The sequence below is a fragment of the Bacillus rossius genome, chromosome 2 (assembly GCF_032445375.1).
Source record: "Bacillus rossius redtenbacheri isolate Brsri chromosome 2, Brsri_v3, whole genome shotgun sequence".
Lineage (NCBI taxonomy): Eukaryota > Metazoa > Arthropoda > Insecta > Phasmatodea > Bacillidae > Bacillus > Bacillus rossius.
In genome coordinates, this window is record NC_086331.1 from 95,295,876 (window position 1) to 95,322,627 (window position 26,752).

The 26,752-nt window shown below is 34.0% G+C and overlaps 1 protein-coding gene across 2 annotated transcripts in view; it reads left to right on the top strand.

The window, feature by feature from the left end:
* The first annotated feature begins 705 nt into the window (after positions 1-705).
* The window catches only part of LOC134529487 (contactin), a 137,935-nt gene continuing 111,888 nt past the window's right edge, over positions 706-26,752 (top strand). Inside the window, exons 1-5 of one of the 2 annotated variants that reach the window (XM_063363625.1) lie at positions 725-844; positions 8,813-8,915; positions 19,138-19,321; positions 20,459-20,706; positions 23,556-23,798. In XM_063363625.1, the coding sequence (XP_063219695.1) occupies positions 8,854-8,915; positions 19,138-19,321; positions 20,459-20,706; positions 23,556-23,798 (737 nt within the window). In that variant the 5' untranslated portion in view covers positions 725-844; positions 8,813-8,853. Of the gene's footprint in view, positions 845-8,812; positions 8,916-19,137; positions 19,322-20,458; positions 20,707-23,555; positions 23,799-26,752 lie in introns of both variants that reach the window. The other variant, XM_063363626.1, reaches the window with a different exon arrangement.

Below are 26,752 nucleotides of genomic sequence, written 5' to 3' on the forward strand. Positions count from 1 at the left end.
TATATCCCCCAGCCTGGTACAATGGTCAGTGGCATACAGTGGCAAAATACAGTTACCCATAAGATCTCGGCACACTTCCCTAATTTAACAAATACTTTACAACATTACTATATTACACATGAATGCTAATTGGTGCCACAGTTTAATAGAGGCCAAGACACATCATTGTTTAGTCTGTATGTGTATAAATTATAGTTGCCATCTATGGGCGCTGGCTGAACTAACATTCCATAGAAGCACCAGGTCGGAGACATGTACAATGTCTTTCAGACAAGGGTCTGTTCCAGAAAGAGGTGGGTTTATTGGCGAGCGGTTGCAAGTCGGGCTTGAATCGACCTCCGGCCGGACGACGTTAACACTAAATTACACTAAACTATATGCTCTAGAATGTTCTTCGCAGGAGCTCTGGCTGAGGTGCCGATGAGGCATAAAGTCCCTTGAGACCAAAGTGCTCATCGACTGTCAGTGTCACCTTATATGCTAAACTGTCCTATCTCCTTTAACCATTGTTCTGAGTGTTTGTTGTTTTCCAATATTTATCATAAAAATTTAATTCCTTGCATTAAATAATAGTTTATTTCATACCTTCTATAAAAAACATAAACCTCTTAATCCTATTATGATATAAAAAGGAATTTTTTCCTGATTTTATATTGCATTATTTTAACTGAACGTTTATGGCTGTATTATTCAACGATTCCAAACAATTAGTGCTAGTGATTCATCTATGGTCACCGCCTATAAATTTTGTTAGCAAAATACGTTGAAGTACAATTGAATAGTTTCTTATGTCTAAGAATTTAGTTTGTTTTTACTGCAAGTACTCTTGAGTTTGGTTATTAATGTGAGTGGCGTTTATTTACTTACATTGTCTTAGAAGTGTTGTAGACCCTAGTGTTATCTTTGTGTGATGTGTTTTAGTACGGTTTATAACAAAAACATTTTGGGTAACTATCTGTAATAGAACTAATTTTATTATCGATCCGGAAATGATTTTAAAGGTTGAAAATATTTCTCAAAATATAGTATTTGAATTTGTTTGTTATGTATAAGAAATTCAGTGTTTTATTGGAAGCGCTATGAACACCAAGGCATCTGTGGTGTAAGGGTTAAAATATTTTGGGTAAATATGTATTGTACGGATTAGCGCCAAAAAAAATCGTACAAATATGAAATAACTTTCATTATATGCTATCTTACGTCCTCTTTTCTGAACCGCCTGCGGAGATAAAAAATTCCAATTACTTTTGGAGATATCGAATTTTTTAATATTCATTTTTTGGCGATTTTTTTAAAAAAAATTTTTACAAATCCGAAAATACCTTTATTCTGTGCTCTTTAATTTCCTCTTTTCATTAAACCCGGCGGAGATCAGAAATTCCAAATACTTTAGGAGATATGGAATTTTTAATTTTCATGTTGTGCACTGATGCGGCGTTAAGCGGGAAGCCTACGATTCACACATCCTTCTGGACATACCCGAATACTCACGTTGGCAAGCCTTCTTTTCTTAAAATTAGCAAGAAGTAATTAAAAATACTTGAAAACACTGTGGATGGTTGGTTATATTAGGTAAGTATAGCTACATTAAAAAAACTGTAAAATCATTTTATGGTTGCTTAGCAAATAACTTTTTAATGTGTAGCTATCCAGCGCTAGGAAACCGTTTACATGATTTCACAGTATTTTTAATGTAGCTATCCTAACCAAATCAACCATCCACAATGTTTTGAAGTATTTATAATGTAGCTAACATAACCTAATTGACCATTAGTTTTCATGAGTTGCATATTTATTTACAATAAAAAAATTTAAAAAACCCGAAGATGCACGATCGGGCGTATTGCCTCTCGTCTGTTGAAAGAAGGCTTGCCAACGTGAATATTCGGGTATGTCCAGAAAGATGAGTGAATCGTAGGCTTCCCGCGTTTCACCATTGTTGCTTGTTTACAAGTATTAATTTTTTTTTTTTCGCGACGTATTTGAACGACTACATCACGTAAAAAGAAAATTACGTGAGTTCCTACTGTTCATCCTTTTTCCCGGTTTGTTAGGTCAGGTCAGCTACATTATAAATACTTTAAAACTAAACAACCATTAAAATTAATTTTTATTATTTTTAATGTCCGTTCAGTTTCAAAGTATTTATACTGTAGCTGACCTGACCTAATCTACCTTTGTCCCGTTTTGTTAGGTCAGGTCAGTTGCATTATAAATACTTAAAACTATACAAGTAAAATTAATTGATATTATTTTTAATTTCCGTTTATTTTGAAGTATTTATCATGTAACTAACCTTACCTAATGGAAAATTTCTGTTATTTAGGCATTCACGCACACACGGCAAAATATAAAATGGCGTCTGTTGAATGATTACATAGGGCTTGTATTGCAAAATAAGAACGGCGATATCTCCAAAAGTAATTGGAATTTTTAATCTCCGCAGGCGGTTTTGAAAAGAGGACGTAAAAGAGCATATAATGAAAGTTATTTCATATTTGTATGATTTTTTTTGGCGCTAATCCGTACAATACATATTTACCATATTTTGAGTTAATTCTTGAACATGGTGGCTTTTACGTAAATAAATAATGAAAAGTGTATATTTGGGTACTATTAATTGTGCGTTAAAATCATTCAATTTTTTGGAAATCGCACAAAGATTTAAAATATCCTATAGTGATCAGAAACTTTCCATTAGTTGATACTCCTGAATGAAAGCCAGATTTCAATAAAAATAATACATTCTAAAATGCTTTTTTCTTAAAGTACATAGTTTACCAGTAAGGTGACTATTTTGAAGAAATGTTAGGTTACATGGTAAATATGTACAGTCGCGGTAGATGCCAAAAAAAATGCTAAAAATTCGAAAACACATTTATTCTGTGCTCTTTCACTTCCTCTTTTCAAATCAACCGGCGGAGATAAGAAATTCCAAATACTTTATGAGATATCGAATTTTTTTTAATTAAGCAATACAACGCCCGTTTAACCCTTCGAACGTCGCCATTTTTTATTTTGACGTGTGTTAGTGAATGCGTAATAAATAAAATGGTCGATTAGGTCAGGTCAGTTACATTATAAATACTTTCAAACTAAGCGGACATTAAAAATAATGTGAATTTAATTTAATGGTTCTTTAGTTTTAAATTATTTATAATGTAACTGACCTGACCTAACAAAACCCGGACAAATGATGAACATTAACAACTCACGTTATTTTTTTTAACTTATTACTTGCGCAACAATATCCAAATAAAAAAATAATACTTTAAAATTAGAAACGTTAAAAACTCACCTAAGCTGGAGGCGGGTACATTTCCTTTGCCACTATAAGGAAATGATGTAGTCGTTCACGGCAGAAGTTGACCGATTAATTAAACATCGTATTGAACAATAAATGAATAAATAATCACGTATTGGTTCATTTGAATACTGACCAATCACGGAATAAATAATCACCTATTGGTTAATTTGAATACTGGCCAATCACGGAACAGCCACGTGACAAAATTGTCCAATAAGAAACATGATACTCGTAAACAAGAAACCTTATTATCTATGACAAGAAACAATGGTGATCGCCGCATACTACGCAGGTATTGTGATGAAAATTAAAAAATTAGATATCTCCTGAGGAAGTGAAAGGGCACAGAATAAAAGTATTTTCAGATTTTTAGCATTTTTTTTGGCATCTACCGCGACTGTACATATTTACCGGTTACATTATACAGGGTGTCTACTGACCCTGGAAAACCTGGAAATATCAGGGAATTTTGTAATCAGGGAATAATCAGGGAAAAATCAGGGAATTTTTTTAAAAATCAGGGAATTTTTGTTTGGTAGGTTGTAGTTGGCAATACGTTTTTTGTTTATTGATCAGCTTGCATTGACGTGGCATCATGTGTATCCCCTCCCATTTTTATTTTTGAATGGCAAATAACGAACAGTTCCCACGTCCATTTTCTTTTATTTACCATCAGATTCGGAAGAGTCGTCAAATCACTTGATACAAACTGGTTCAAGATGGTCTGTTATCCTGCTGATGTACGTGCTGCAGCATGTGCTTCCCACGTTCAGATTATACTGACAGGTGCATTTAATTTTAAGTATCTATGGATGCCCTCAACGTAAACTGGACATTTTTGTTATCTTTGAAAACAGATATCACAGACACTTTTGGTGAAGATTCGCCATTGTTGCTAGAAATTGGTAGCTGTGGGCTTCATACGGTCCATGGTGCTTTCAAAACTGGAATTTCTGCTACACAATGAGACGTTGTTAGTTTTTTGAGGCACAGTTACTATTTGTTTAAGCACGTACCTGCAAGGAGGGCAGATTACATTAGAATAACTAGATCAGAGCTTTTTCCCAAGAAATTTTGTGCAATCAGATGGAATACTGCAGTTGCTGAGCGTGCCATGAAAACGTTACCCCATTTAAATAAATTTGTTAGTGAAGTTTCTATTTCATCTCTCTCTTTCAGTGTAGTGAAAAGTGCTCTTGAAGATAATCTAAAAGTAAAATTGACATTCTTCCACTTTTTGGCGGCAGAGCTGGAATTGTTTCTCACAATGTTCCAAAGTGAAGCACCCATGGCACCTTTTCTCTATGATTCACTGGTAGACATTTTATTAGCTTTGGCAGGAAAGTTTTTGAAACCAGAAGTACTGAAGAGCTTTAGGGAGAAATGCAATTATCTCGATTGGATGTAGATAACCAGGAAAATCTATTGACTGCTAACAATATCAAGTTGGGTTATGCAGTACGCCATGCCATCAAGAAAGAGAAAGTACCAGAAAAGTCTGTCCTGTTACAGAAAAATGATAGGACTTGTCTAAAGGTTATGGTAAAAAAAACTTCAAGACAAAAGTCCCCTGAAGTACAATCTTACCAAGGGAATTTCCTGCTTATGTCCGTCTGTGGCTTTAAATTCGGGTGTGAGGAAACAGCGTGTGAAGTACAGTTTAGAATGTTGTCTTCAAAACAGGTGGCTATCAGGACAAGAAGCTGATAACATAGAGTGATCATATCAGTTGGTATGTTCCTCGCAAGATTCTGCAGCACTGTTCACATCTTTTTCTCGAGAAGACGGGCGCCTTGATCACTTGTGGATGCTCATTCTTAAGGCACATACAGTAGCTTCCAAAACAGGCCTTCTAAAGTTTGTGAGGATGGTGTTGGTACTTTCCCATGGAAATGCATCATTGGAAAGAGGATTTTCAGTGAATTCTAATCTGCTGACAGAAAACTTGCAGGAAGAAATACTGATCGCATGAAGACAGATGTATGACTTTGTTCAACGTTCTGGAGGTGTAGAGCATGTAGATATCACCAAGTCCATGTTACAGTATGTAAGAAATGCTAGTTGTAGGCGTAAGGAAGCCCTGCAAACAAAACAAAAAGAAAAGGAAGCTACAGACAAGAAGAAGGCAGAAAAAAGAAGAGTTTAAGAGATCAAGGCATTGCAGTTGAAGAAGGCTTGAATGTTGGATTTGGCTCGTTCTGAAGTAAGTGCAATAGACGCAAAAGTTGATTCACTGCGAAATTGATGGGAGCTTCCTTTTACTAATGTTTTTTGCAAAAGGAAGTGTGTGAAATATTTGTAGCAGCATGTTTTATTTGCCATCAATTGAGTCACTTTGGCCACGTTTGGAAGAAGGTAATTTTTTTTACTAATTTAAGTAAGTTGAAATACTTTGAAACCCGTCAATGTAATATTATGCAGTTTTTTTTCAGTTTCTTGGAATGTTGTAATTTTGTTAAAGAAAACCTGGAAAAATTCAGTTTTAGACCTGGAAAACCTGGAAAAATCAGGGAATTTAATTTACTAGATCTGGTAGACACCCTGATTATAGCTGTATCCGAATAGTGGCCTAATGGATCCCTTAGCTAAGGGATCCATAGATAGTGCATTGTAATGGACGCGGCCATCTTTGAGTTGTATCCGAATTCTCACAAGGGATGTCGATGCATCCTCTCATGCGTCCAATAGTTTGATATTTTTAGGGATGCGACTCTTGCATCCACTGATACATCCATACATCCCTTAGCTTTGTTATTGTGAACATAACCCTTAAAGAGCGAACGTGTGATACGAGATAGTTAATCAAAATGTATTTTGAACTAGAAGATAAACACGTGAAATGTAACTATGGTATTTATAAATACTTATACCATAAGTATATGTTTACATAATTCACATAATCAGTAAATTATTTTGATTTGTAGGAACAACAAGTCCCGAATTAAAATTTTCTTCCATATTTCAATTCCCAACGATAATTGAAATCATCCAAAATTGTGTACAATTTTGAATGTTCATTTACATTTTACTGGCCCACCTTAGATGTCATGAATATAAAATACAAATCCACATTAGTACAATGATAAACCAACAGGTAGTGCTAGCTGTTAAACAATTCGGATATCGTACATCCTTTAGAATGCATCCTTTAAACTGTGGGTGCATTTGTTTAGGGATGTAGGGACGTGAACTTAAAGGATGCATTCCTAGGTATTCGGATACAGCCTATGAATGGAGAAATTGTGAGAATGGTTGGTTAGGTTATGTTAGCTACATTTAAAATTTGTTATTAATCACAAACTGATCAACAGTATTTTTAATGTAGCAAACCTAACCAATAATTTGCACATTTTAAAGTATTTTATTTGTCACTGTAATTGTTCCGTATCACGTATCCAAGTTTATTCCTTGATCCCGATGGCATGATCATGTATGATTTGTCATGTGGTACCTACATGATGCTTGCTGTTTTAATTTAGTATGTCGAGAGATCTTGGACGTAACAAAAATATTATAGGTAATTCAAACAATGTTACGATGTAAACAAAATTCATTTTCAGATTTTTATGTGACCTGATAATATAATCATAATTCTTTGTATCTGAAATAATTCATATTTCAGCACAGAATGGTTAAGGGGATTGGTGCACCAGCATCGTATTAAAAAAAACAATATATTTGTTAATGATTCAGCTGCTAGAGAAGATTTGAACCATTCTGGTGTAAAATTTATTTTTTAATTTTTTTATTTTAATTAAGTTATTGCTGATTTTCGGGAATTTTTTAAATTCAAGCTTTATTAAAAAACTATAAAGAATTCAGTGGTAAAACTTTCGCAGATAAATTTTCAGACACGGGAGATATAACTGTGACCATTATTTTATCTGTAATCATTATTAATTTAACGTATTTACAATTTGAATTTTAATAAATAAGCTGCTACGAAATTACGTGATATTCATTTGCGAATTTAATAACATTCGCGTTTTCATTTGTAATTAAAACGCCTACATATATGTCGGCTGAATGATTGACTTTATTTTAGTCTTTAGCTTATTGCAGTCGGACCTAAAGTAAAAATGTAGCTGTAGAAATTTGAGCAGCGTGCAAGCTCGGATACGAGGAATTATGGAGCGCGCTGGACAGTAGTGACACCTTGCGACAGTTTTCCAAACTTTTTGCAGCTTGTTCCCACCCAGCCACAGCTGTCTGCTGTTTACGAAGGGGAGACGGGATTTCGCGGGAAACTGATATGAAGGTCAACGTACTCATTTTCAGTAGATAAGAGAACGTGTTTGGTATAGCTCGGCGTATAATTGAATGGTTATTCTCTGTTATTATTTAGCACAGTGATTTAGCTAGATGTTTTTTGTTGTAAGCGTGAGATTTATTCAGGAATAAAATGCAGAAGAAACCTCCACCAAGCAGCGTACACAAAAGAACAAAACTATCGAAAACCATTAGAGCGCTTAGAAAAAAGAATAAAGAAAGATACGAGATTATTTTATTATAGCTTTTTTTACCATTTATATTTATTTTTCAGAGTTGCGTATGTACAACGCGATGGACGCGATGCGACAACAAAAAGATGTGTAAAATTTTAAACATTTTTTTTTTGGTTTTTTCAGCAATGCGTGAACCATTCATTAACTATACTCAACATGTATCCGTATAATTACGTTTGAGTTTTTTTTTATGACAGGCACCAATGTTAACAAGTTTATTAAGCCACAATAGACTTTTTTCAGAAAACTAAGTGTAGCAGAAAACACTCAACATAGTCTCACACAAAATCAGTTTACATGAATGCAGTTTTAAGAAGTAAGCTACGTAAATAATAGTTAAAAATTATTTAATATCTGCTGGTAACGTTTCCAAAGTATCAGCTTCGCCTTCATTCACAAACAATATTCGTGAGCTTATTTATTTATTATGCTGGCTATTCGTTGGTGACTGTTAGGACTGCAAAATTAGTAAATATTTTTCACCCTATCCTGAGTTAAATCTAAGTGTGCGCGGTTAGATGAGGACCTAGATGTGTCTCAGGCTTACGCCTTTACACTCTACTCATGCGGGGTATTAACCATGCGCGTAAGGGCGCGTTGCCATTGACCTGTAGGATAGTCTCAACAATCCTCTACGAACTCGAAAAATGTCACCTGCTCATTGCCTACTTGACTTGTGACAACTGTTTGTTGTAATGCCTGTGATTCATCGTTGATTTTGTTGAGGAGTTTTCAGTGATTCAGAGCCTCCCATTTAACTGTGGCCGAATTGAAGAAGCATGTTACATGCTTGAATTCATAGCGAATGGAAACCACAAATATTTACTGATGTAGTGGTTGGTAAAAAAAATATTATTCGTATCGCGTCCATTGCTTCGCGCCATTATGGCTCCTATATTATATGGATTTATAAAATATAACGATTCATTTACGACACTTAAGATAAGGTGTGTAGGATTTTAAGAATTCACTTGAATTAATATTTAAGAACATATTTCAGGATAACTTATGTAGACGCTCGTACAGACGGCACCGGTTGTGATGACTCATTGTTACCAGAGCAGGGGCCACGCATGTGAAACCTCAACACAACTCGAAAATCAGTAAGTATTACATTGAAATGTGTCTGCTACAAATGTTCAGGAATTATAACTTTGAAATCGAGTAGAAATATTCCTGCAATCAGCATTAGGTATATTTTAATAGACATTGAAAGCGAATCATTAAGTAGCTTCAAAATCCAAATACCGGAATACAGATAGTCTGTAACAATACAGACCTCACAGACTAGATATGGTCCAGATTGTTAATACTAACACATTTGAAAAAAAACGGACTAGTTACTGAATATGTTGAAATTTTGTAAACCTGTTACTTTATATGATTGGTGATGTAATAATGTCTCTTGGAAACTACATAAGATTTTAACTGCTTTTATTTCTCCATAAATTCGCAAATCACCATGGCAGCCATTTTACGATCATGATTTAATTCTTAAATTTTAAATTAGTTTATTTGTTGAGAGCCTGGTACAATGTGTCTGACCACTAAAGCGATCCGAGCCGCGTAGTGTATACTACTGCGAGGTTGCCGAAGTAGGCTCGGGTCGGGACGAATTTCGCTGTGAAGAAACAAAGGTTTTTAATACATGGAAAATTATCCCAAAGCCGAAAATTTGTACAGTAGTAGAATGAAAATTCTTAGTAACACGTCAAAAGTTTAAGTACTGCCGCAAACTTTGTGCGTCACACCAAAAACGGGCAGTTAAGTCCAAAATGACAATTTTATGCAACGATCCACAATAATGGATATTGCAAATGCACTTTATGGAGTAGACCGTCAGTATGGAACCCAAAATAATCTAGAAACATTGCCCTATCTGAGGATAGTGATAAAAAGCACAAAGTTTTAACATGTTTCTATAAAATATACCTTTTAAATCATTAAAGTTAACGAATTCACTTTCATTCAATTTTAAGGAAATATAAATACATCTTACATAAACTTAAAGAGCCCAACGTGGAAATCGCTTAAAGTAAACGTTGTTGCATATTTATTCATCTTTAAATTGGTATATTTTTTAAGTGTCTCATACAATTAGTCTGACCACTAAAGCGATCCGAGCCGCGTAGTGTATACTACTGCGAGGTTGTCGAAGTAGGCTCGGGTCGGGACGAATTTCGCTGTTAAGAAACAAACATTTTTAATACATGGAAAATTATCCCAAAGCAAAAATTTTGTACAGTAGTAGAATGAACATTTCTTAGTAACACGTCAAAAGTTTACTGATGAAACCTTGTGATCACACCAATAATGAGCAGTTGAGTCCTTAATGATAATTTCTACAATGATCCACAAAAATGTTTCGTAAATTTAATAACTTTAATACTTTTTTAAGCCGGTTCTCATTATGGCACCAAAGTAATATAAAAGAATGTCCTACATGGAAACTGTGATAAACACCTCAATGTTTAAACGTCCTATTATTAAATTGGTAATTTTAATCATAAAAGGTAAGAAATATATTTTTTTTATAGAAATTTGACTACATGTTACATAAATATGTTGAGTGTAGCGTCAAAATCACTTCATAAATATTGTCTGTGTGTTTTTTTTAAAGGTTTTAATGTGTATATTTTGAGTGTCTGGTACAATAGTCTGACCACTGATGTATTTCAAGCTGCGTAGTGTGTGTGTGCAGCAGTGTTAAAGTCGCTCGTGCTGGGACGTTTTTTGCTCCAGAAAACTAAGGTTTTTAATGTATGGTAATTCCAGACTGAATTTTACTCTGAAAGAATAAAAGTTTCCTAACTGCAGGTGATTTTTGCTGCTTACGTAGATAAAAATCTTCCAGGATGCGATTTACTTAGTTAAAAATGTTAGTATGATCGACTCTTTAATTTCTAAATTATAAATAAATAACAATAGAACTTCCCGGAAAGTTGTGATAAACTGACGATATTACGCGAGTAGCAGACCCGTACGTGACTACAGAGAAAGGCTATTTTCCTTGACCGTTAAGATTTCTGGGACGAACACCCTCTCACAGCTGGGGTCATAAAATACGGTCAAACTCTTGCAAAAACATCCACCACCGCTCTTTGCCACTAGCAATTCAACGAAGTAAGCTAGGCGCAGCACTCCAATGAATTAACTTAGAAAAAAAATACTAAATATGTAATTCTATCAATACATTTTACAACACAACTTATGTTTTATTTATTTTCTGGAAAAAAATAATATTATCATACAAATTATGTTATAAAAGTGACAAAACTCAATAAGCACATTTACGGTGTATCGTTTTCTTCAATTGTTATGTAGTAAACTAATTTCATATAATTAAATATATATATATTTTATAATATAGGCTACATTAAAATTTTGCACAGTTCTGATCTAAAATAATATAATGTATTAGAAATAAAAAATAATTATATTTTTTGGTATTAAAATATTTTTTAATAATAACATTTTTGTAACAAAATACGAACACACATATATAAAAATAGAGGTCCTCTAGAATTTTTATTTACAAGTTCCAAGCAGAAATTGTTTATTGTTAATTTTATTGTATCAAAAATCATTCATATAAGAAAAAAGAATATGTATATCTCAATAGATGTAACATGAATACACCCTATCATATGCATTAAATATATTTTAAGTAATTCCTAAATAAGACCAAGTTTATTGAGTGTCGCAGTACGCAGCGTGTTTCAAAGCCCGCCGGCCGTGAAAGATCAGTAGGGCCGCAGTACACTGCAATGCTCGGGCAGCTTTAATGAGGCAACTAATTATGCTAGACTCTTTATAAATATACTATCTTAAAGCTAAAAGTATAATTAAAAACATTTATTTAGACATTTTTTCTTATTGGGCTCTTCAAATCGGTGTAAATCGTATTTTTATCTGGGTGGCAAAGATAAAATAAATATATGTCGTGAATTAATCGCTTTGTATCATATCTTAAATATTAAAAATTTAAATTTTTTCTAACATTAATGGGCGTATTACAGTTTCTAGATTATTTTGGTAAGTTTACGGACAGTCAAAATTATAAACTGTATAAATGGGTAGTATTTTAATGGACTGATGCTGTCACCTAGGACTTAAATGCAAATTTTCGGTGATAACGCACAAGGTCTTCAGCGGTAAACTTTCGGTATGTTATCAAGCATAGTCAACTCTACCACAGTACAAAAATTCAGCTTTGGACAAATTTTTCACAGGTTGTCTTGGTTTCCTGGAGTAACATGAAAGTCTACGCGGGGAAGGGCGGCTACCTGATCCGAGAATGAAGGATAGGGCGAGATGGGAAGCGAAGATAAGAGCTGGTTGGGTGTCCGTGTTGGAGAGAGAGAGAGAGAGAGAGAGAGAGAGAGAGAGAGAGAGAGAGAGAGAGAGAGAGAGAGAGAGAGAGAGAGAGAGAGAAAGGCGATATTGTGGAAGACCTTCGAAAGATTCCCGCTAGATGGCAGGCCTCAGAGCTGCAACATTCGACAACCTCCCCTCACAGAAGCTCTCTCGCCACTAACTTGCCAAATCTCACCCGCTAGCTTATATACGTGCTGGCTGGCCGTACAGTAGTAATAAACAAGCATTTATAAAACACTTAAGCTCATTTCCAACAAATTCTGACGAATGACTGTTTTTTGTCCTGCACCAATCCCCTTAATATCCAGTTTTACTACCTTAGTATATTTTTTAATTATAAATGAATTTAATGCAATTTATGATTGTTACTTTATTTGATGTTTGAACTGCTGCTGTAAGTTAAATTAAAGAATAAGCTAGTGAACAGTGACCATGCTCTGTATCTGGTTGAATTAGTGTAAATTGTGAAATGAGCTACTAAATTAATTCCATTGGCATTTATAATTACATTGTGAAAAAATAAAATAGCTCAAAAATATAAGAGATGATTGTGAAGTAATTAACTCTTTCAAATATTAATTATCTTGAAAGACTACAAAATAAAATATTTAGGCATACTCAGTCATTTTTATAAACTACAGTTCATGACCCATATGTATTGAGTAGCTGAGTTATACCTTTAGGATAGGTGAGTTGAATGATATTGAGCAAACAAATTGTAGATAGGGCTGAAGTCTAATTTTAAATAGCTTTTTAATGTTTATCTTAAATTTAATAAATTTAGCAACAACTTAATTCTTCATAATGCTGCACACTCAAAACTATTGTTTTCTCTCGATTTTCCATAAAAGCACCAATAATATAATAGGCTGTATTGTTGTTCTCTTACAAACTCCAAAGCCTTAAGTTAGTTAGCGACTAAACCTATGTTAGTAATTGGCCAAATTTAACTTTTTTTTTTAGATTATTACAGGCATTCAGGATTGACCTAGGATTTATTAGTGAATTGTCTAAAGTCCACTGTTAATTCACCACTTAATTGTGACATTTTATTACCACCATAAACTTGGGCCTTTGAATAGCAAGTTCCAGCTAAACATATAAAATAAATATAAACACTTAAAAATTATCGTGATGCCAATTTTCAGAAAGGATATAAGTGTGGGCACTGACAAATTTGTAGAATAATGTTTGTAACGTTGCAAGACATCTGCCCTCCTAGCTAAATAATTTTCTTTTTAAACTATTTCATGAATGTAAACATTTCTTAAAAAAAGTCTCAATAAGAATATTTTTCCCTTTTTATGTATTTTAGGGTTGATATTTTTCACTTGCTGTGTGTTCTAAGAATGTACCTTGTATTTTAACAGACATTTTAAAACATTACTATTTTTTATGTAATTATTCACAAATAAGCCATTGTACTGGATTTTTGCCTGTTTTGGCATACTTTTTCAGGTTTTTCTAAATGAGTTTAATTTTGTAAAGTAATTTGTATTATAATTGCTGGTACATAAGGTTCTAGAACAATGGATTTGGTGTGGGATGTATTAGAGTGAGGCATAAGATGTCTGTAAGTGCAAGTGAGAAAGAAACAGTGATTCCCCAGTAAGAGAGAGACAAAAGCTGGGATTCCCCACTGGTCGTGGGAACTAAGTGATAACTGCTGTCTCACGATGTGGGAGAGAGAGAGAGAGAATGTAAAGTCCCTGGCTCTATGGATAGATAACTGTTTTCAAGGTGTGTCGTGTATTCTGATTGGCTTGTGATTTGTAGTGTGAATGAAGCGTGTGTGTGATTGGTCGGTGAGGTCATGTGACTGCCCTTCCTGCGTGGAGGAACCAGTGTCATGATCTCACCAGTCGTCTGTCAATCGCTGCAAGGCGAGGGCGCGTTCGGTGGCTCGTGGCGGCGGTGTTTTCGCCAGGTGCGGCCGTATTTGAGGCTGCACAGATTTCGGGTACTTACCATAAAAGGTTACTGAAAGACTTAATATGTTTGTTTTCGGTAATTTTCATTGCTCGAGCTGCAAGCATTTTTCAACAGGTGGAGATACGTGTTGAATGCGTGAGCAAAATATATGTAGTTTTGGATGCGGTTGTTTCGTCTTTCGGACAATAAAACTATCAAATGAATAAGGAAGAAAATCTATCTTTATCCTCTGCTTGCTTGCACCTTAATTCTACAAATTTTTACATGAAGCTACTATCTCGTTAACCTCACAATGACTACACCGTATGCAAAATCCATTGTTGTAGATATAATGTAGGTTTCAGTGGGCAAATTTTTATAACATATAAGCAAGAGATTGCTATAATACGAATTCACAAGATTTGCCTAAAAGTACATACCGTACAACATTTAACGTTGACTAGGTTGAAGCACGTAAGTATTAAAATCTTTCCCTGTATTTAGGATATCACTTACATAAATTTAATTTTGATTTTGGAAAGTTGTGTATATTTTTAAGAGGAATACCTTTAAATCACACAGTGAGATCAACTTTAACGCAGGTTTGTGTTAACAGAAATTTTAAATCCCAGTAATGTAATGAAAATAAAAAACACCAATTAAAGCTTGGATTAGGAAAACTATGTCACTCAAAACTGTATTCAAACCAATATACAAAAAAATGAAGGCTTATTTTGTAGCATGCTTTGAACCTTCCCTGCAAGAAAACGAGATTACTGATTACATCACAAATGAACTGAATCTTTCACTAGTGAAGATGTCTAAACTTCATACCAAGTATAACACTTAGCTATGCTTCCTTCCATATCTCTGTTTTGGAAGAGGATTTTCCTAGAATAAAGAACTCAGAATGGGTGTCTCAGCCAGTTTTATGGGAAATTGCATCCCAAACAAGTTGCTAATGACAGTGCAACGGCCTGTGATCCTGTAAACATTAACGGTGCTTCAGATGTCATCTCTAACACGGCACACGGAGGAGCACCTCCAATGTAAAACCTTGCCTTGTCCCCAAGAGTCAGAGGCCTAAGAACTAAATATACTGAGATTTTGCACATACCCAATATGATATCTGCCTTACCAAAACATGGTTTAATGATTCAAGTATCAATTTTCATTACTTTACGATCAATATTTAATTTTCAGAACTGGCAGAAATGCAGATATCACAATGATGGAAAGAGGTGGTGGTGTTTTAATAGCAGTAAAAAAACATATTTTTCCTTCTTTACATCAATCTCATCATTATGATTAGCCTGGAATCGAAGCAAAATGCATAAAAATTCAAATCTTTCTTTATAAATATCTTACATTGAACATCATCTATATACCACCTCAAACAACCCCAAATATATATGTTACATATTTTGAAGCACCTGAAGACCAATTTTAGTTATTATAAGATTATATTTTAATTGTTAGTGACTTTAATGTGCCGGGTGTGGATTGGTTCAATAACCATACTCTGAACATATCCCATAGCTATATCAAGTCCAAGGCTCAGTCCCAACTTAATTTTGCCATGGGTATGAACCTAAATCACCAATAATACACAACCTATCAATTCTCTACTTGACGTGTGTTTAACTGATCTATCTAAATGTGTGGTCTCGAAAGCAGGCAATGCATTAATTTAAGATCTGCCACATTCTACTCTCAATATTAAAATTACCATGGAAATTTATTCAACCACAATTAAGGACCCTGCACATATAGAAATTAAAAAATTGTTATTATTTAGTTTTATATAATGTCATAGAAGGTCATGACTGGTTTGATTTCTACAAGTCAACAGATGTAAACCTTTTGGCTAATGAATTAACAAAGTGTTTATGACAATTTAAATACTTTTATCCCAATGTCGACTGCCCGTGTTTCCAAATTCCCCCACTTTTGCACACTTTGGCATACTTGTACACTACACTTTTGCACACTTGTACACTTTTGCACACTCGTACACTTTTGCACACTTGTACACTTTTGCACACTTGCCTATTGGAGCATTCGTGCCCTCGTGTTATTGGGAACTTACATATTTGTTGCTGTTTCTTGGGGGTGGTGCGTCGGGCTATTCACAATCTGGAGCCGTTGACGCGGTCTGTGATCGCTGGAGCAGCCTTGAGCAGGGTCTACATGGTGGCGTATGGCTCAGGTTTAACCATACAATGCTGTAGGCATAGGCTGGTCGTGGTGGTAGGGACCCGCCTGCGCTGACGCCACCCTGACTTAAGAGACTATTGCGGCAGAGGGCAACACAAGGGTTTGAGCTTATTGTTGTGCTCTACGCCATGGGCTGTCTTCGCAAGAAAATATTGTTCTTTCATGTATGTTTTACTATTTTAATTGTGTAAATCAGTATTGTTAAAAAGTGTTATGTGAGTATTTTGTTGTATGTAGTTATTAAGATCATACCCACATTCTTACTATTTGCAATTATTAATTTTTGTTTAATTAAAAGATACTAATAATTTATCTCTATACACACCTAATATGCAAGAAGTTTCTTTTCTGGCACATGGACTCCACACACACATTTTTTTTCCGTTTAAGCTTGATAATATAAATATTAAAAAAAACTGTAGCTATTAAAGACCTAGGCGTTACACTTGACTTTAAATTATGTTTCCATCAACATATTAATGTTAAGACTTTGGTATCTAGCTCACACAGAACCCTAGCTTTAATCAAATGTATTACCTACCTTGCATCAGAAAATTTCTCTTTACTTACTCTTTTTGTTAATTATAACCAAACTAGAATATGGTTCTGTAATTTGAAATAACATTAAATCTTCTGACAGTGACAAACTTGAAAATATACAAACTAAAATTTTTGAATTGATAAATTAAAAGCATCTTTAAGACCTTTTCTACTGCCCTTAATCAAACACAGCAAGCTATTAGAGTCACTTTTGGTTCGCAACTGCTATAAATCTAAAATAGCAATAATTATTTTTTTTGCAAGTGTTAAAATAAAGAATTAAGTTGCTCACCCATTTAATAATGGTTTTACTGTAAGTGGCCTTATGTCAAGTAATTCACAATGTCAAATATATTATCTTTTTCACCATTAATGTACTTGAAAGACCACACAAATATTTTTGGGCTAATTCTGTATAAGTCGTGTACTGCAGTTTACAATAGGTATTAATTTGCAGAATATACAATGTTCAGTACCACCAAATTGTAGACAGTTCATTACACCTAACTTCATTTCAAGTCCGTTAAATTATTGTAATTGACAACCTTACCTGTAAAATGAAACTCAGCTTTCTTTTTCAAATAATTTAGTACAAAAATGCGCAGCCACCATTATTCATTCAAAACAAATGTGTTTGAGATATAAGGCTTAATTAATATAAACTATCCATTCATGGACATTATTATTATAATTGTCAAACACTTTAGGCACTTTTATCAAAATTTAACATCCATGTTCATTAATCAATACATTTATTTATGAAAACAAGGTCTACAATCTTCAGTGAATACAGTAAACACAATAGCCAGCCACCTCATTGATTTTTATGGCAATTTTTTGAGGTCATTTGATTAAGATCCCAGTTACAAACAAAAGATGTGTAAGCTCAAAGGCAATCAAATGTAGCCAATTTCACCTATTAAACCATCCTGTTTATTTTAAAGTATTTATAATGTAGCTAACCTTACTAATCTGTAGGTAACTCAATTTCACAGACTTTTTAAGGTAGCTAACATAACTTAACTGTTCACAACTAACTCTATTTTTAATGAATCTAACTTAACCAACCGTTCACACGATTTCACAATATTTTTGATGTAGCTAACCTTAGGCAACCAACAATTCACACCTTTGTACAGTATTTTTAATATCAACATAACCTTACAAATCCTTTTCACAATTTTATGATATTTTTAATGTATTTAACATAACCTTACTACTTGTTAAGACAGTTAACTACTGGTAAACTACTTTAAGTATCATAACACTCTCTTAGAGAGTAATTCAAAAGCATGTCAGGAAGGGACAAAATAAAAGCATTTTAGATTTTGATTTTTCTTGTTTGCAGAATCCTCTAAATTATTTTTTTCTACCAAAAATAATTAAAAATTCAAAAATGGATGTTTTTTTCCTTATTTCCAAACATTTTTTTTTAATCATTCCCTACGAGGACATGGTGGTACTTCAATTAGTTGACTTTTTTAATGAGTGGTTATGTTAGCTACATTACAAATATTGTGAAATCGTGAGAATGGTCAGTAATAATAGGTTTGATTGATACATTAAAAATAATTAAAAATTGTGTGGGAGCATTACAGACTGGTTGGACCGTGCCAAAACCTTTTCTAACAATGGTAACAAACATGTTTTGTAGAGTAATAGAAATACATTCTTGACCAATATTTTACAGCACATTTTTGGTCTATGTGACTACTGGCTGGAATTCTAAGCATATCAATTTCTAAGTCCGCATCGACGGAAGTTTTCTTGGTGCTAGTGGAACATGCCAGAAATCTAACAAAGTTTGTAAGAGAATTATGAACCAGAAATATTGAATTGTGGTGACATTTAAATAAATCATGCTACTAAAGTATATATTTACATCCTTGTGGACCTAACCACCAATCTGAAAACACCAAATAGCATCTTTTAGGGGTTTTTATGGAATAAAATACCTAAGTACTAAAAATGATTCAAAATATTACGAATGAAATATACAACTATTAAACTAGGGCATCATTTATTTGAACATTTATAAGCAGCTGATTTTGTGTGGTACCATTTGCATGTATGGTATTAAATGTTTTTTTTTAATATTGTATTAAACTAGCATTGTCTGAAAAGAAGTGTTAATCAGGTTTTATACATGTTAACACTATTCTGGTGTATTTTATAATTTGTACAACATTTAAGTTTAATACTAGATGTTTTATGTATGCTTTGAATTTGTTGTATATATCTGGAAATATTTTAAAAATCATCTTGCATTAAAATTTTTAGGATGATCATCTTGAGTCTTGGTCTACATTTGGGATGCTTGCTTTTGACATTGGTCAGTGCACAAGTAATGCTACCAAATAGTGACTGGAAATGCCCTCAACACTGGAGTCAGTTTGAATCATCTTGCTACCGATTTATGAAGTCTCCACTGCGTAATCGAAATGATGCTAGACGGAATTGTCAGGTGAGTATTCGGTGTTTGGAAAATCACATAATTAACAATAATTTCCCATGTGGCTGTTACTGTGTAGGAAACTTCCTTTTAATGTTATGGTTTTCAGGAATGAACAGTATTTGTTTTTTTTTTGGAAGAAGTTACATTTTCAGTAATGAACCTTTTGGCAATATTTATGTTTGTAAAATAAAAAATATATAAACATTTTACGTGAATGTTAAAATGAAGCCTGAATGTTTGTTTTTATTGCACACTGAGTTACTTGGTATGAGTCAAGGAATTGGAAGTTTATAAGGTGCGCCACCAAACCTGTTAAATGCTGGTGAACTGTTTGCTGGTCCTAACCTGCGGGGAGGGAAAAAATAGAACATCCAATGCAGTTGGGTATGGCCCCTTTTTCTCTAGTCTCAATTTTGAACAACTCATTTGAGAAGGAAGATATATATAAGTTGAAACTGATTTGTTTCTCTACAGTAGCCCAACAGTTCCATTTTTTGTCTGAATGTTTTATATCATAGTCATAGCCCCACCCTTCAATTGGAAAATTTAAGTAATGCAATTAAAATTATTTAACTGATACTGATATCTTAAATAATTTGGTGAAACAATTGTTGGAAAGCAATTTATTTTTCCAGTTTGATCTCTGAAGGAGCAATGTATCAGTTGTTAATTTGGCTTAACTCATTTGCACAAATATAGAGGAAGATCCAGTTTTTTCAATGCTGTGTTTTTGTCTTTCATAATTTGTGTATCACATGTGCTCTATTTCTACTTTTTAGTAAGAATGGCCCAATTTTTTGCATATTGGCCCTACATTTCCTGCTTTTTGCTTCTTTTACTGCAGACATGCTTGGGTTTAATAGGCTGTTCTCTTTTCTTTAAAACAACTTAACATTTGTAATTTTAAAATTTTTGGCTCCTTGGGTTCTTTTACTATTTTCAGAGTTAAAAAAGTTGCTGGAAGTTCTTCATGTAATAGAAGTAAACACACAATGTTTAATCTAGAGCATTTGTTTATAATTAACACTTAGCTATTCTTTCATCAAAGCATTTGTTTAAGTTCTATACGTATAATGGACTAATTTTTAATTTTATTTCATTTCATTCTGTATACTGTACTTGATAGTATTGTTTAATTTTTTTCAGGCTTATAGTTCTGATCTAGTTAGCATAAACAGTTTGGAAGAACATGGATTTTTAATATACCAGTTACTTTGGCAAGATCCTCAACATCGTAGGTGGTACACAAGTGCTTTTCAGCAAAGTCCTGACTATTGGATTAATGAAGGTGATGGAACTCAGCTTGTTAATATGGACAGTGCCTTTCTTCCAGAACAGCAGCAACCACAACCAATGTCACAATCAGTAGCAAATAAAGATTTTCTTGTATACAGGTAAGGAAAAGAAAAAAAATATAATAGTCTAGTTTTATGATGTGTTTATATCTTGAAGTAGTGTTTTTTTAAAACTATTGTTGCTTTTTGCTTTCACTATTCAAATTACCTTTTTCTGTGAGATTGCAGGCAGAGTAGTACGTAAGCTAGAATGTTAGAGTTTTTATGTGTAGTTTGCAGTAAGCCGCCTCTTTTTTTTTTTTTTTTTTCAAAGGCCTCGCTTCAGAGTACTTTTTAGGTTAGTGGGAAGGGAAAGGTTGGAAGAGGGGGAAAGTTATATCAGGGGTACCGTAGGGGAGTGTTATGTGGCTTCTTATGTTCACTTTCATGATGAATGATATAAGGGTGGAATGTGAAGTAGATTGAGAATGTTTGTGTATGAAACCGAAGGGGCACACCTACAGGGTGATCTGGAGAAGTTGGACTGATTGAGGGCAAATCGGGTGAAGATAACTATAAGCAAGTTTAAGTTTACAAGGAGAAGAACATTATTAAAGGAAGTATGTTGTTGGAAGAGACAAGACAAATAACTGGGGGTAACCCTACAGAGAAAGCTAGGATGGGGAAAGCAGGTATAGCAGGTTGTAAGGAAAGTGACGAGGGTCTGGGGCGGTTTGGCAGGACCTTAAAGGGAACAGGAAAGAAAGTAAAAGTAAAGGCTTATTCCACGTTGGTTGGGCCAATGATGGAGTATGTGGACTCTATTTGGGGCCTGTATGTGATGACAAAAATAGAAGAGTTAGCAAAGGTAGAACGCAGAGCAGCGAGATGGCTGATGAGTATGTGGTGAAAGGGATGGGAAGAGTGGTAGACATAGACTAGATCAAGGAGCTGGATTGGGACACACTACAGGGGAGGACAAAGGTAGAAAGATTGGTAAGGTCGTTTATAGCGGTCAAGGAGGAGAGAGGTTGGGGGAACCTGGAAGATAGATTGCAGAGAGATGCTAACAGAGGGAGGAGAGATCATGAGTGGAAGATCCAGAGGGAGTGGAGATGAATAGAAAGTGGTAAGCACTCATTCCTAGTGAGGACGGGCCATGAATGGAATAGGCTTGAGAGGAAGCTATTGGTTGTGAAGGGTGGGAAGGACTTACGTAAGAAGCTTTGGGTAACTGAATAAAAAGTAAGGGGGGAAAACTCAATTCCACCGGATGAAAGTCCAATTGCAAGCATATTATTGAAGTGAATTGAACATTGCTATTTTAAGGCTCAGTCTCTCATTGAAAGTTGATAATTACTTAATTTTTATGGCACTGAGGGCTATTTCTATAAATTTTTACACGATACCTCTCTTGTATTTGTGGTTCTGCCTCAAATATTTTCAACAGAAATTCTTTAAGAGTAATATAATGGTTGTAAAAAGTCATGTGTTTGACAAGACTATCACTTATGTGACTTTTTACACTTGGTGAATATCAGTTGAAAATATTTGTGATGAGAAAATTAAACAAAATTGTGTGTAAGATGAAGCCTTAAATCGTGGCACTGGCTAGTCAAAGGTAGAATGTGATGCACTCATGTGCAATACAAATTTCAGTTGGAGGAATAATTAGACAACAAAAAAGCAGTTCCAGTCACGTTTTCCATAGGGATTATTGATGCATTGGGTGAATGCATGCATGTCCATCTTCGTCTCTTGATTACCAAAAAGTCGGCTGTTTATGGCTGCTTGTGAAACTGCAAAATCACTTTCAGGAGCCTATATCACTGATTGGAACATTGCTCACGACCACGGTCTACGAAGACTTTCGGGAAAATCTAATCAATACAAATGGTAATCTCTGAGGTGGTGCATTTGTATCCACCATCAGCAATGTGTAAAAACACAACTTGGAGAACTTTTGTTAATTTTTTATTTAATTCTGAGCCTATCATCAGCAGTAAGGTCATTAGAGATGTTTAAAACAACACAGAGCAAGGATATTGGGAAAGGAGTCGTTCATGGTTTGCATTTGTCTGGAATGATTTCTGGAAAGCAGGAAAAACCAGAATGGATGGCTGAACCAGAATTGGAACCAGAGTCATCTGGAGTGAGAGTCCAGGGTCTCTCCATTGCACCACCTTGTGCTATAGTGGACAATTCTCAATAACGAAAATTGTTTTTAGTCACCTATTGTGTCTGCTATGGTGAAGTTTCACTATACATCAGATTTGTCAAGTAAGAATCCTATTTTAAGAAATTGTATGATCTTTTTTAGTGTCTAGTGTTGTCATAAATTTTAAATTTAGTCATTAATTCAACAGGAATCATTAAAAATCGTGAGTTAATTTTTTGTTAGAAAATAAGTTACTTGGTTTTCCTTTTAAACTAATTTTAATTTTATTTCTTGTGTTTACCATTGTTACTCTGATATTTCTTATCATATTAATTTCATAAAACTATGTCCATACAGTAATTTGGCTGTCTTGTGATGAAATAATCAAACGTTTTCTACAACCAGTTTGTTCCCCATTTGTTTTTCTTGTCTTATAGCTTCACACTGATACCATTGCTCAGGACTGAAGTATATTCAGTAGAAATTTGCTGTTAAGGACTTTTTATTTTATCAAGTACCAAAATTTAATAAGCAGAATCTTAAAGCTAAAGCTTCATTTTAAATTATGTATTCACAAATGTACTTTTGAATTTATTGAAATATATGGCTTGCAGTATGTAGGTTAAAAAGTGTAAAAGTAAGTGAGTTCGGAGGCTCACAGTGTTAACATCATTTCAACATTTTACTTGTTGGAGCCTTTTATACGTGCTGGCTGTTATTGATGATGTCAAGAAGTGTACCATAAATGTCTCTTTCTTTTATTTCCGGGAATTTGTCAGATTACAGTCTTATTCTTTTTTTTTTTTTACAGTTTTTCGAATCTGCAGAAGCGTTGGGGCTTTGAAAAAGTAACAGGCGATGAGCTACTACTATTTATTTGTGAGGCTCCTGTTTCAAAGTTGCACTATATGGTGGTTGATGATCGTACATATCAGTATGGTTTGGATGTGATTGATCCTGAAAAAATACCCCGTGGGCCATTTTTTATCAAGCAACCCCATGATGTTGTGTTCGATATGTCTAAGAAGAAGGAAACTAATGATGTTTCACTTAGGTAAGTGAAAAAGCATTACTGATGTTTGTTACTTTTTTTAACAACTTTATTAGTGTTCTTCTTTATTGCTCAACTTACATTTTAAGGTTAATTTAAATTATTCTTCTTTAATTGGTATGTAAAGCAGTGCATAGATTCAGAATTCTTTATTAATAGAGTTTTTGGGTTGAAATATTATAACTAGACATTCCACTTTTGAATAACTGCTGCCAAATTATCAACTTTACAGGTGAACCAGAGCACCCAAGAATAAGATATTTTGAATACATTATTTTAGTGATGGCCCGATATCCAAAAACCAGATATCGATACCAATATTTCCAAGTTTACCGATCCGATACCTGATATTCCGATAATAGGCCTATCTCATTTCTAACACTGATTCTATAAAATTGTGGTTCTGGAGTTTTGTTAGAGACAATAATGAAAAATGTTAAATATTAATAAAACATACTTATGTGAATGTATATTACAGAGAAAGCTAGGATGGGGAAAGCAGGTATAGCAGGTTGTAAGGAAAGTGACGAGGGTCTGGGGCGGTTCAATTGGCAAATTTTGTGACCATTGTTCAAGTGTATCACTCCATTTATTGGGTGTGAAAACACGTTAAAAATACGTGAAAAGTAATTTCAATACAACTTTAAAACGTACTGCAGAGTTTATAAAACCACACATCTTTATTTATGTTGTTGGCAATGCACTCATTATAGCCAACATAGTACCTTTGCTGCAACTTGCCCTACTTAAACACGTTTCATATTTTAGCTTTTGTAAAACTTACGTAACGTCTTTGTATAGAACAGCTGTTGGCGACCATGAAACGACACGGAAATAAAATGCAACTTTATTCTTCTTCATGTTTACTTACGGCTACACCACTTATTAAATTAAATATCGTAATTATTTTCGTTTATGTTTTCAATTTATGTACACTTAGTGAACTTCGAAAATTCATCAAGCGAAAACATTTTGCGAAATCTGAAACAAATAAATATGCACTAATGACTGGGATTTGTGTACACATGGAAGAATTGTACCGTTGGGATGCATTGCAGTATCAGAAAGAAGAAATAGGCTTGAAATTGTTTCAGTGGAAAATATGCTTGGAATTACTAGGTAATATGGTGACGTGAAGAAAGATAAATTACGCCCGTGGAAAATAAGCTTGGAATTACAGTTAAGGTTATATGATAAGTATTATTGGCGAGAGCAAACATTGGTTATCAAATTATCGCAAGTATTTACCGATGTCCGATATTGAAAAATGTTCCGATATTACCGATCTCTGATATCGAATATCGGGCCATCACTACAATATTTGCTATTGTTCATATCTATAGCAAAGCTTCAGTATAGTAAATTTAAAGGCATCAATCAGAATTATCACTTGTCATTCTGAAGTCCTATGTTCTGAATAATAAGTAATGCTGAATTTTAAGTTTATGATTGTTGTTTCATAGATGGTTGACAAGTAGAGAATGCCAAGAATATATTAGTGGAAAGAAATTTTAATTCAATACAAATATTATTCAAATAACAGCTTGTGAAATTAAATTAGAATACATAATGGGGGAATATACATATATTGCAAATTACTTGTACCTGTGTAATTTCCATGATTAAATGTCTTTAATTTACTTGTGAATTTAAAGTAAAAATTTGTCCGTGGTTTTTTGCAAACAAGTAAACATCCTAGGCATGACAATCAATAATGACAGAAATTTTATATTTTCCAGCACATCCTCAAGCTGGAAATTAATATTTTGTTAGTTGCAGGGCAGATGTTTAATAACCTTGAAGCAACTGGTTTTTGAAATTTAAGTATGCCTGTTACAAGTAATTTTATGTGGAAATATATTTATTCTACTTTCAGGAAAGTAGTTTTGTTTTAGTTAATTTCATTTTCCTTTATTTTTATTTAAGTATGCCTGTTACAAGTAATTTTATGTGGAAATATATTTATTCTAATTTCAGGAAAGTAGTTTTGTTTTAGTTAATTTCATTTTCCTTTATTTTTATTTTGTTTCAAAGAGCTAAAGCTCATATACAGAAACTGTACAAATGTCAATTCTTTGGATGGTGAAGAGTGGAGAGGTAATAGGGAATGTTTATTACAGTTGTTCGGAGAAGTAGTGTTTAAGGATTCTGAGAAGTGTTGCTATAAATAATAATTTACAATTACTTGGGAAGAGGGCTTTCAGGATTCAATGCAGTGATGTTATAAACTAACAATACACTAACACAATATGTACTATGTAAAAAAAAATACATGATACAGAAACAGTACATGATAAATAAACAGTGAATAAATGATACAGAAATAGTACATGATCAGAATTAGATAGGTACATCACACATCAGCAATATACATTATTGTACCTTTAATTGTCATAATAATAATATGTTCAGTCTAACCTAGGAATGTGAAATGATCTAAGAAAATTTTGTGATACAAAATGTAGCCAGACAAAATGAATTTTCACGTCAAAGTTTTTTAGCCATGTTAAGTCTGCACATAATCCTTAACTGCCCGATGGGTTGCAATTCTCGTTGCCCCAAACATTGCTATTTGTTTACAGAAAAACCAACAACATAACAACCTGCTAATGCCATGGCTGCCAACCTAGATATTATTTACTACAAGTTCAAATATTACACTCCTTTCCTCCAACAATGATCTACTCTACTACGTTAACATTTTATTTCCCCTGAACACATGGTACATAATCACCTTATTTCTTCGGTTTCTCTCCAACACGTGATAACTTCTGCTTCGCTGCTGCTGGTGCTGTCCCCAGTCCCAAGTCCTGTTCACCCGAGCCAGGAACGTCCTATAGGGAGAACGGGAGACTCCCGCGCAGTTCCTCTGCTGAAGGCCTCCAGATCCTCTGATTCTGTTAAGGGCGTATGGTTACTGTGTATAACAGCCTGGGAATGGCCCTGTTACTTCTCTG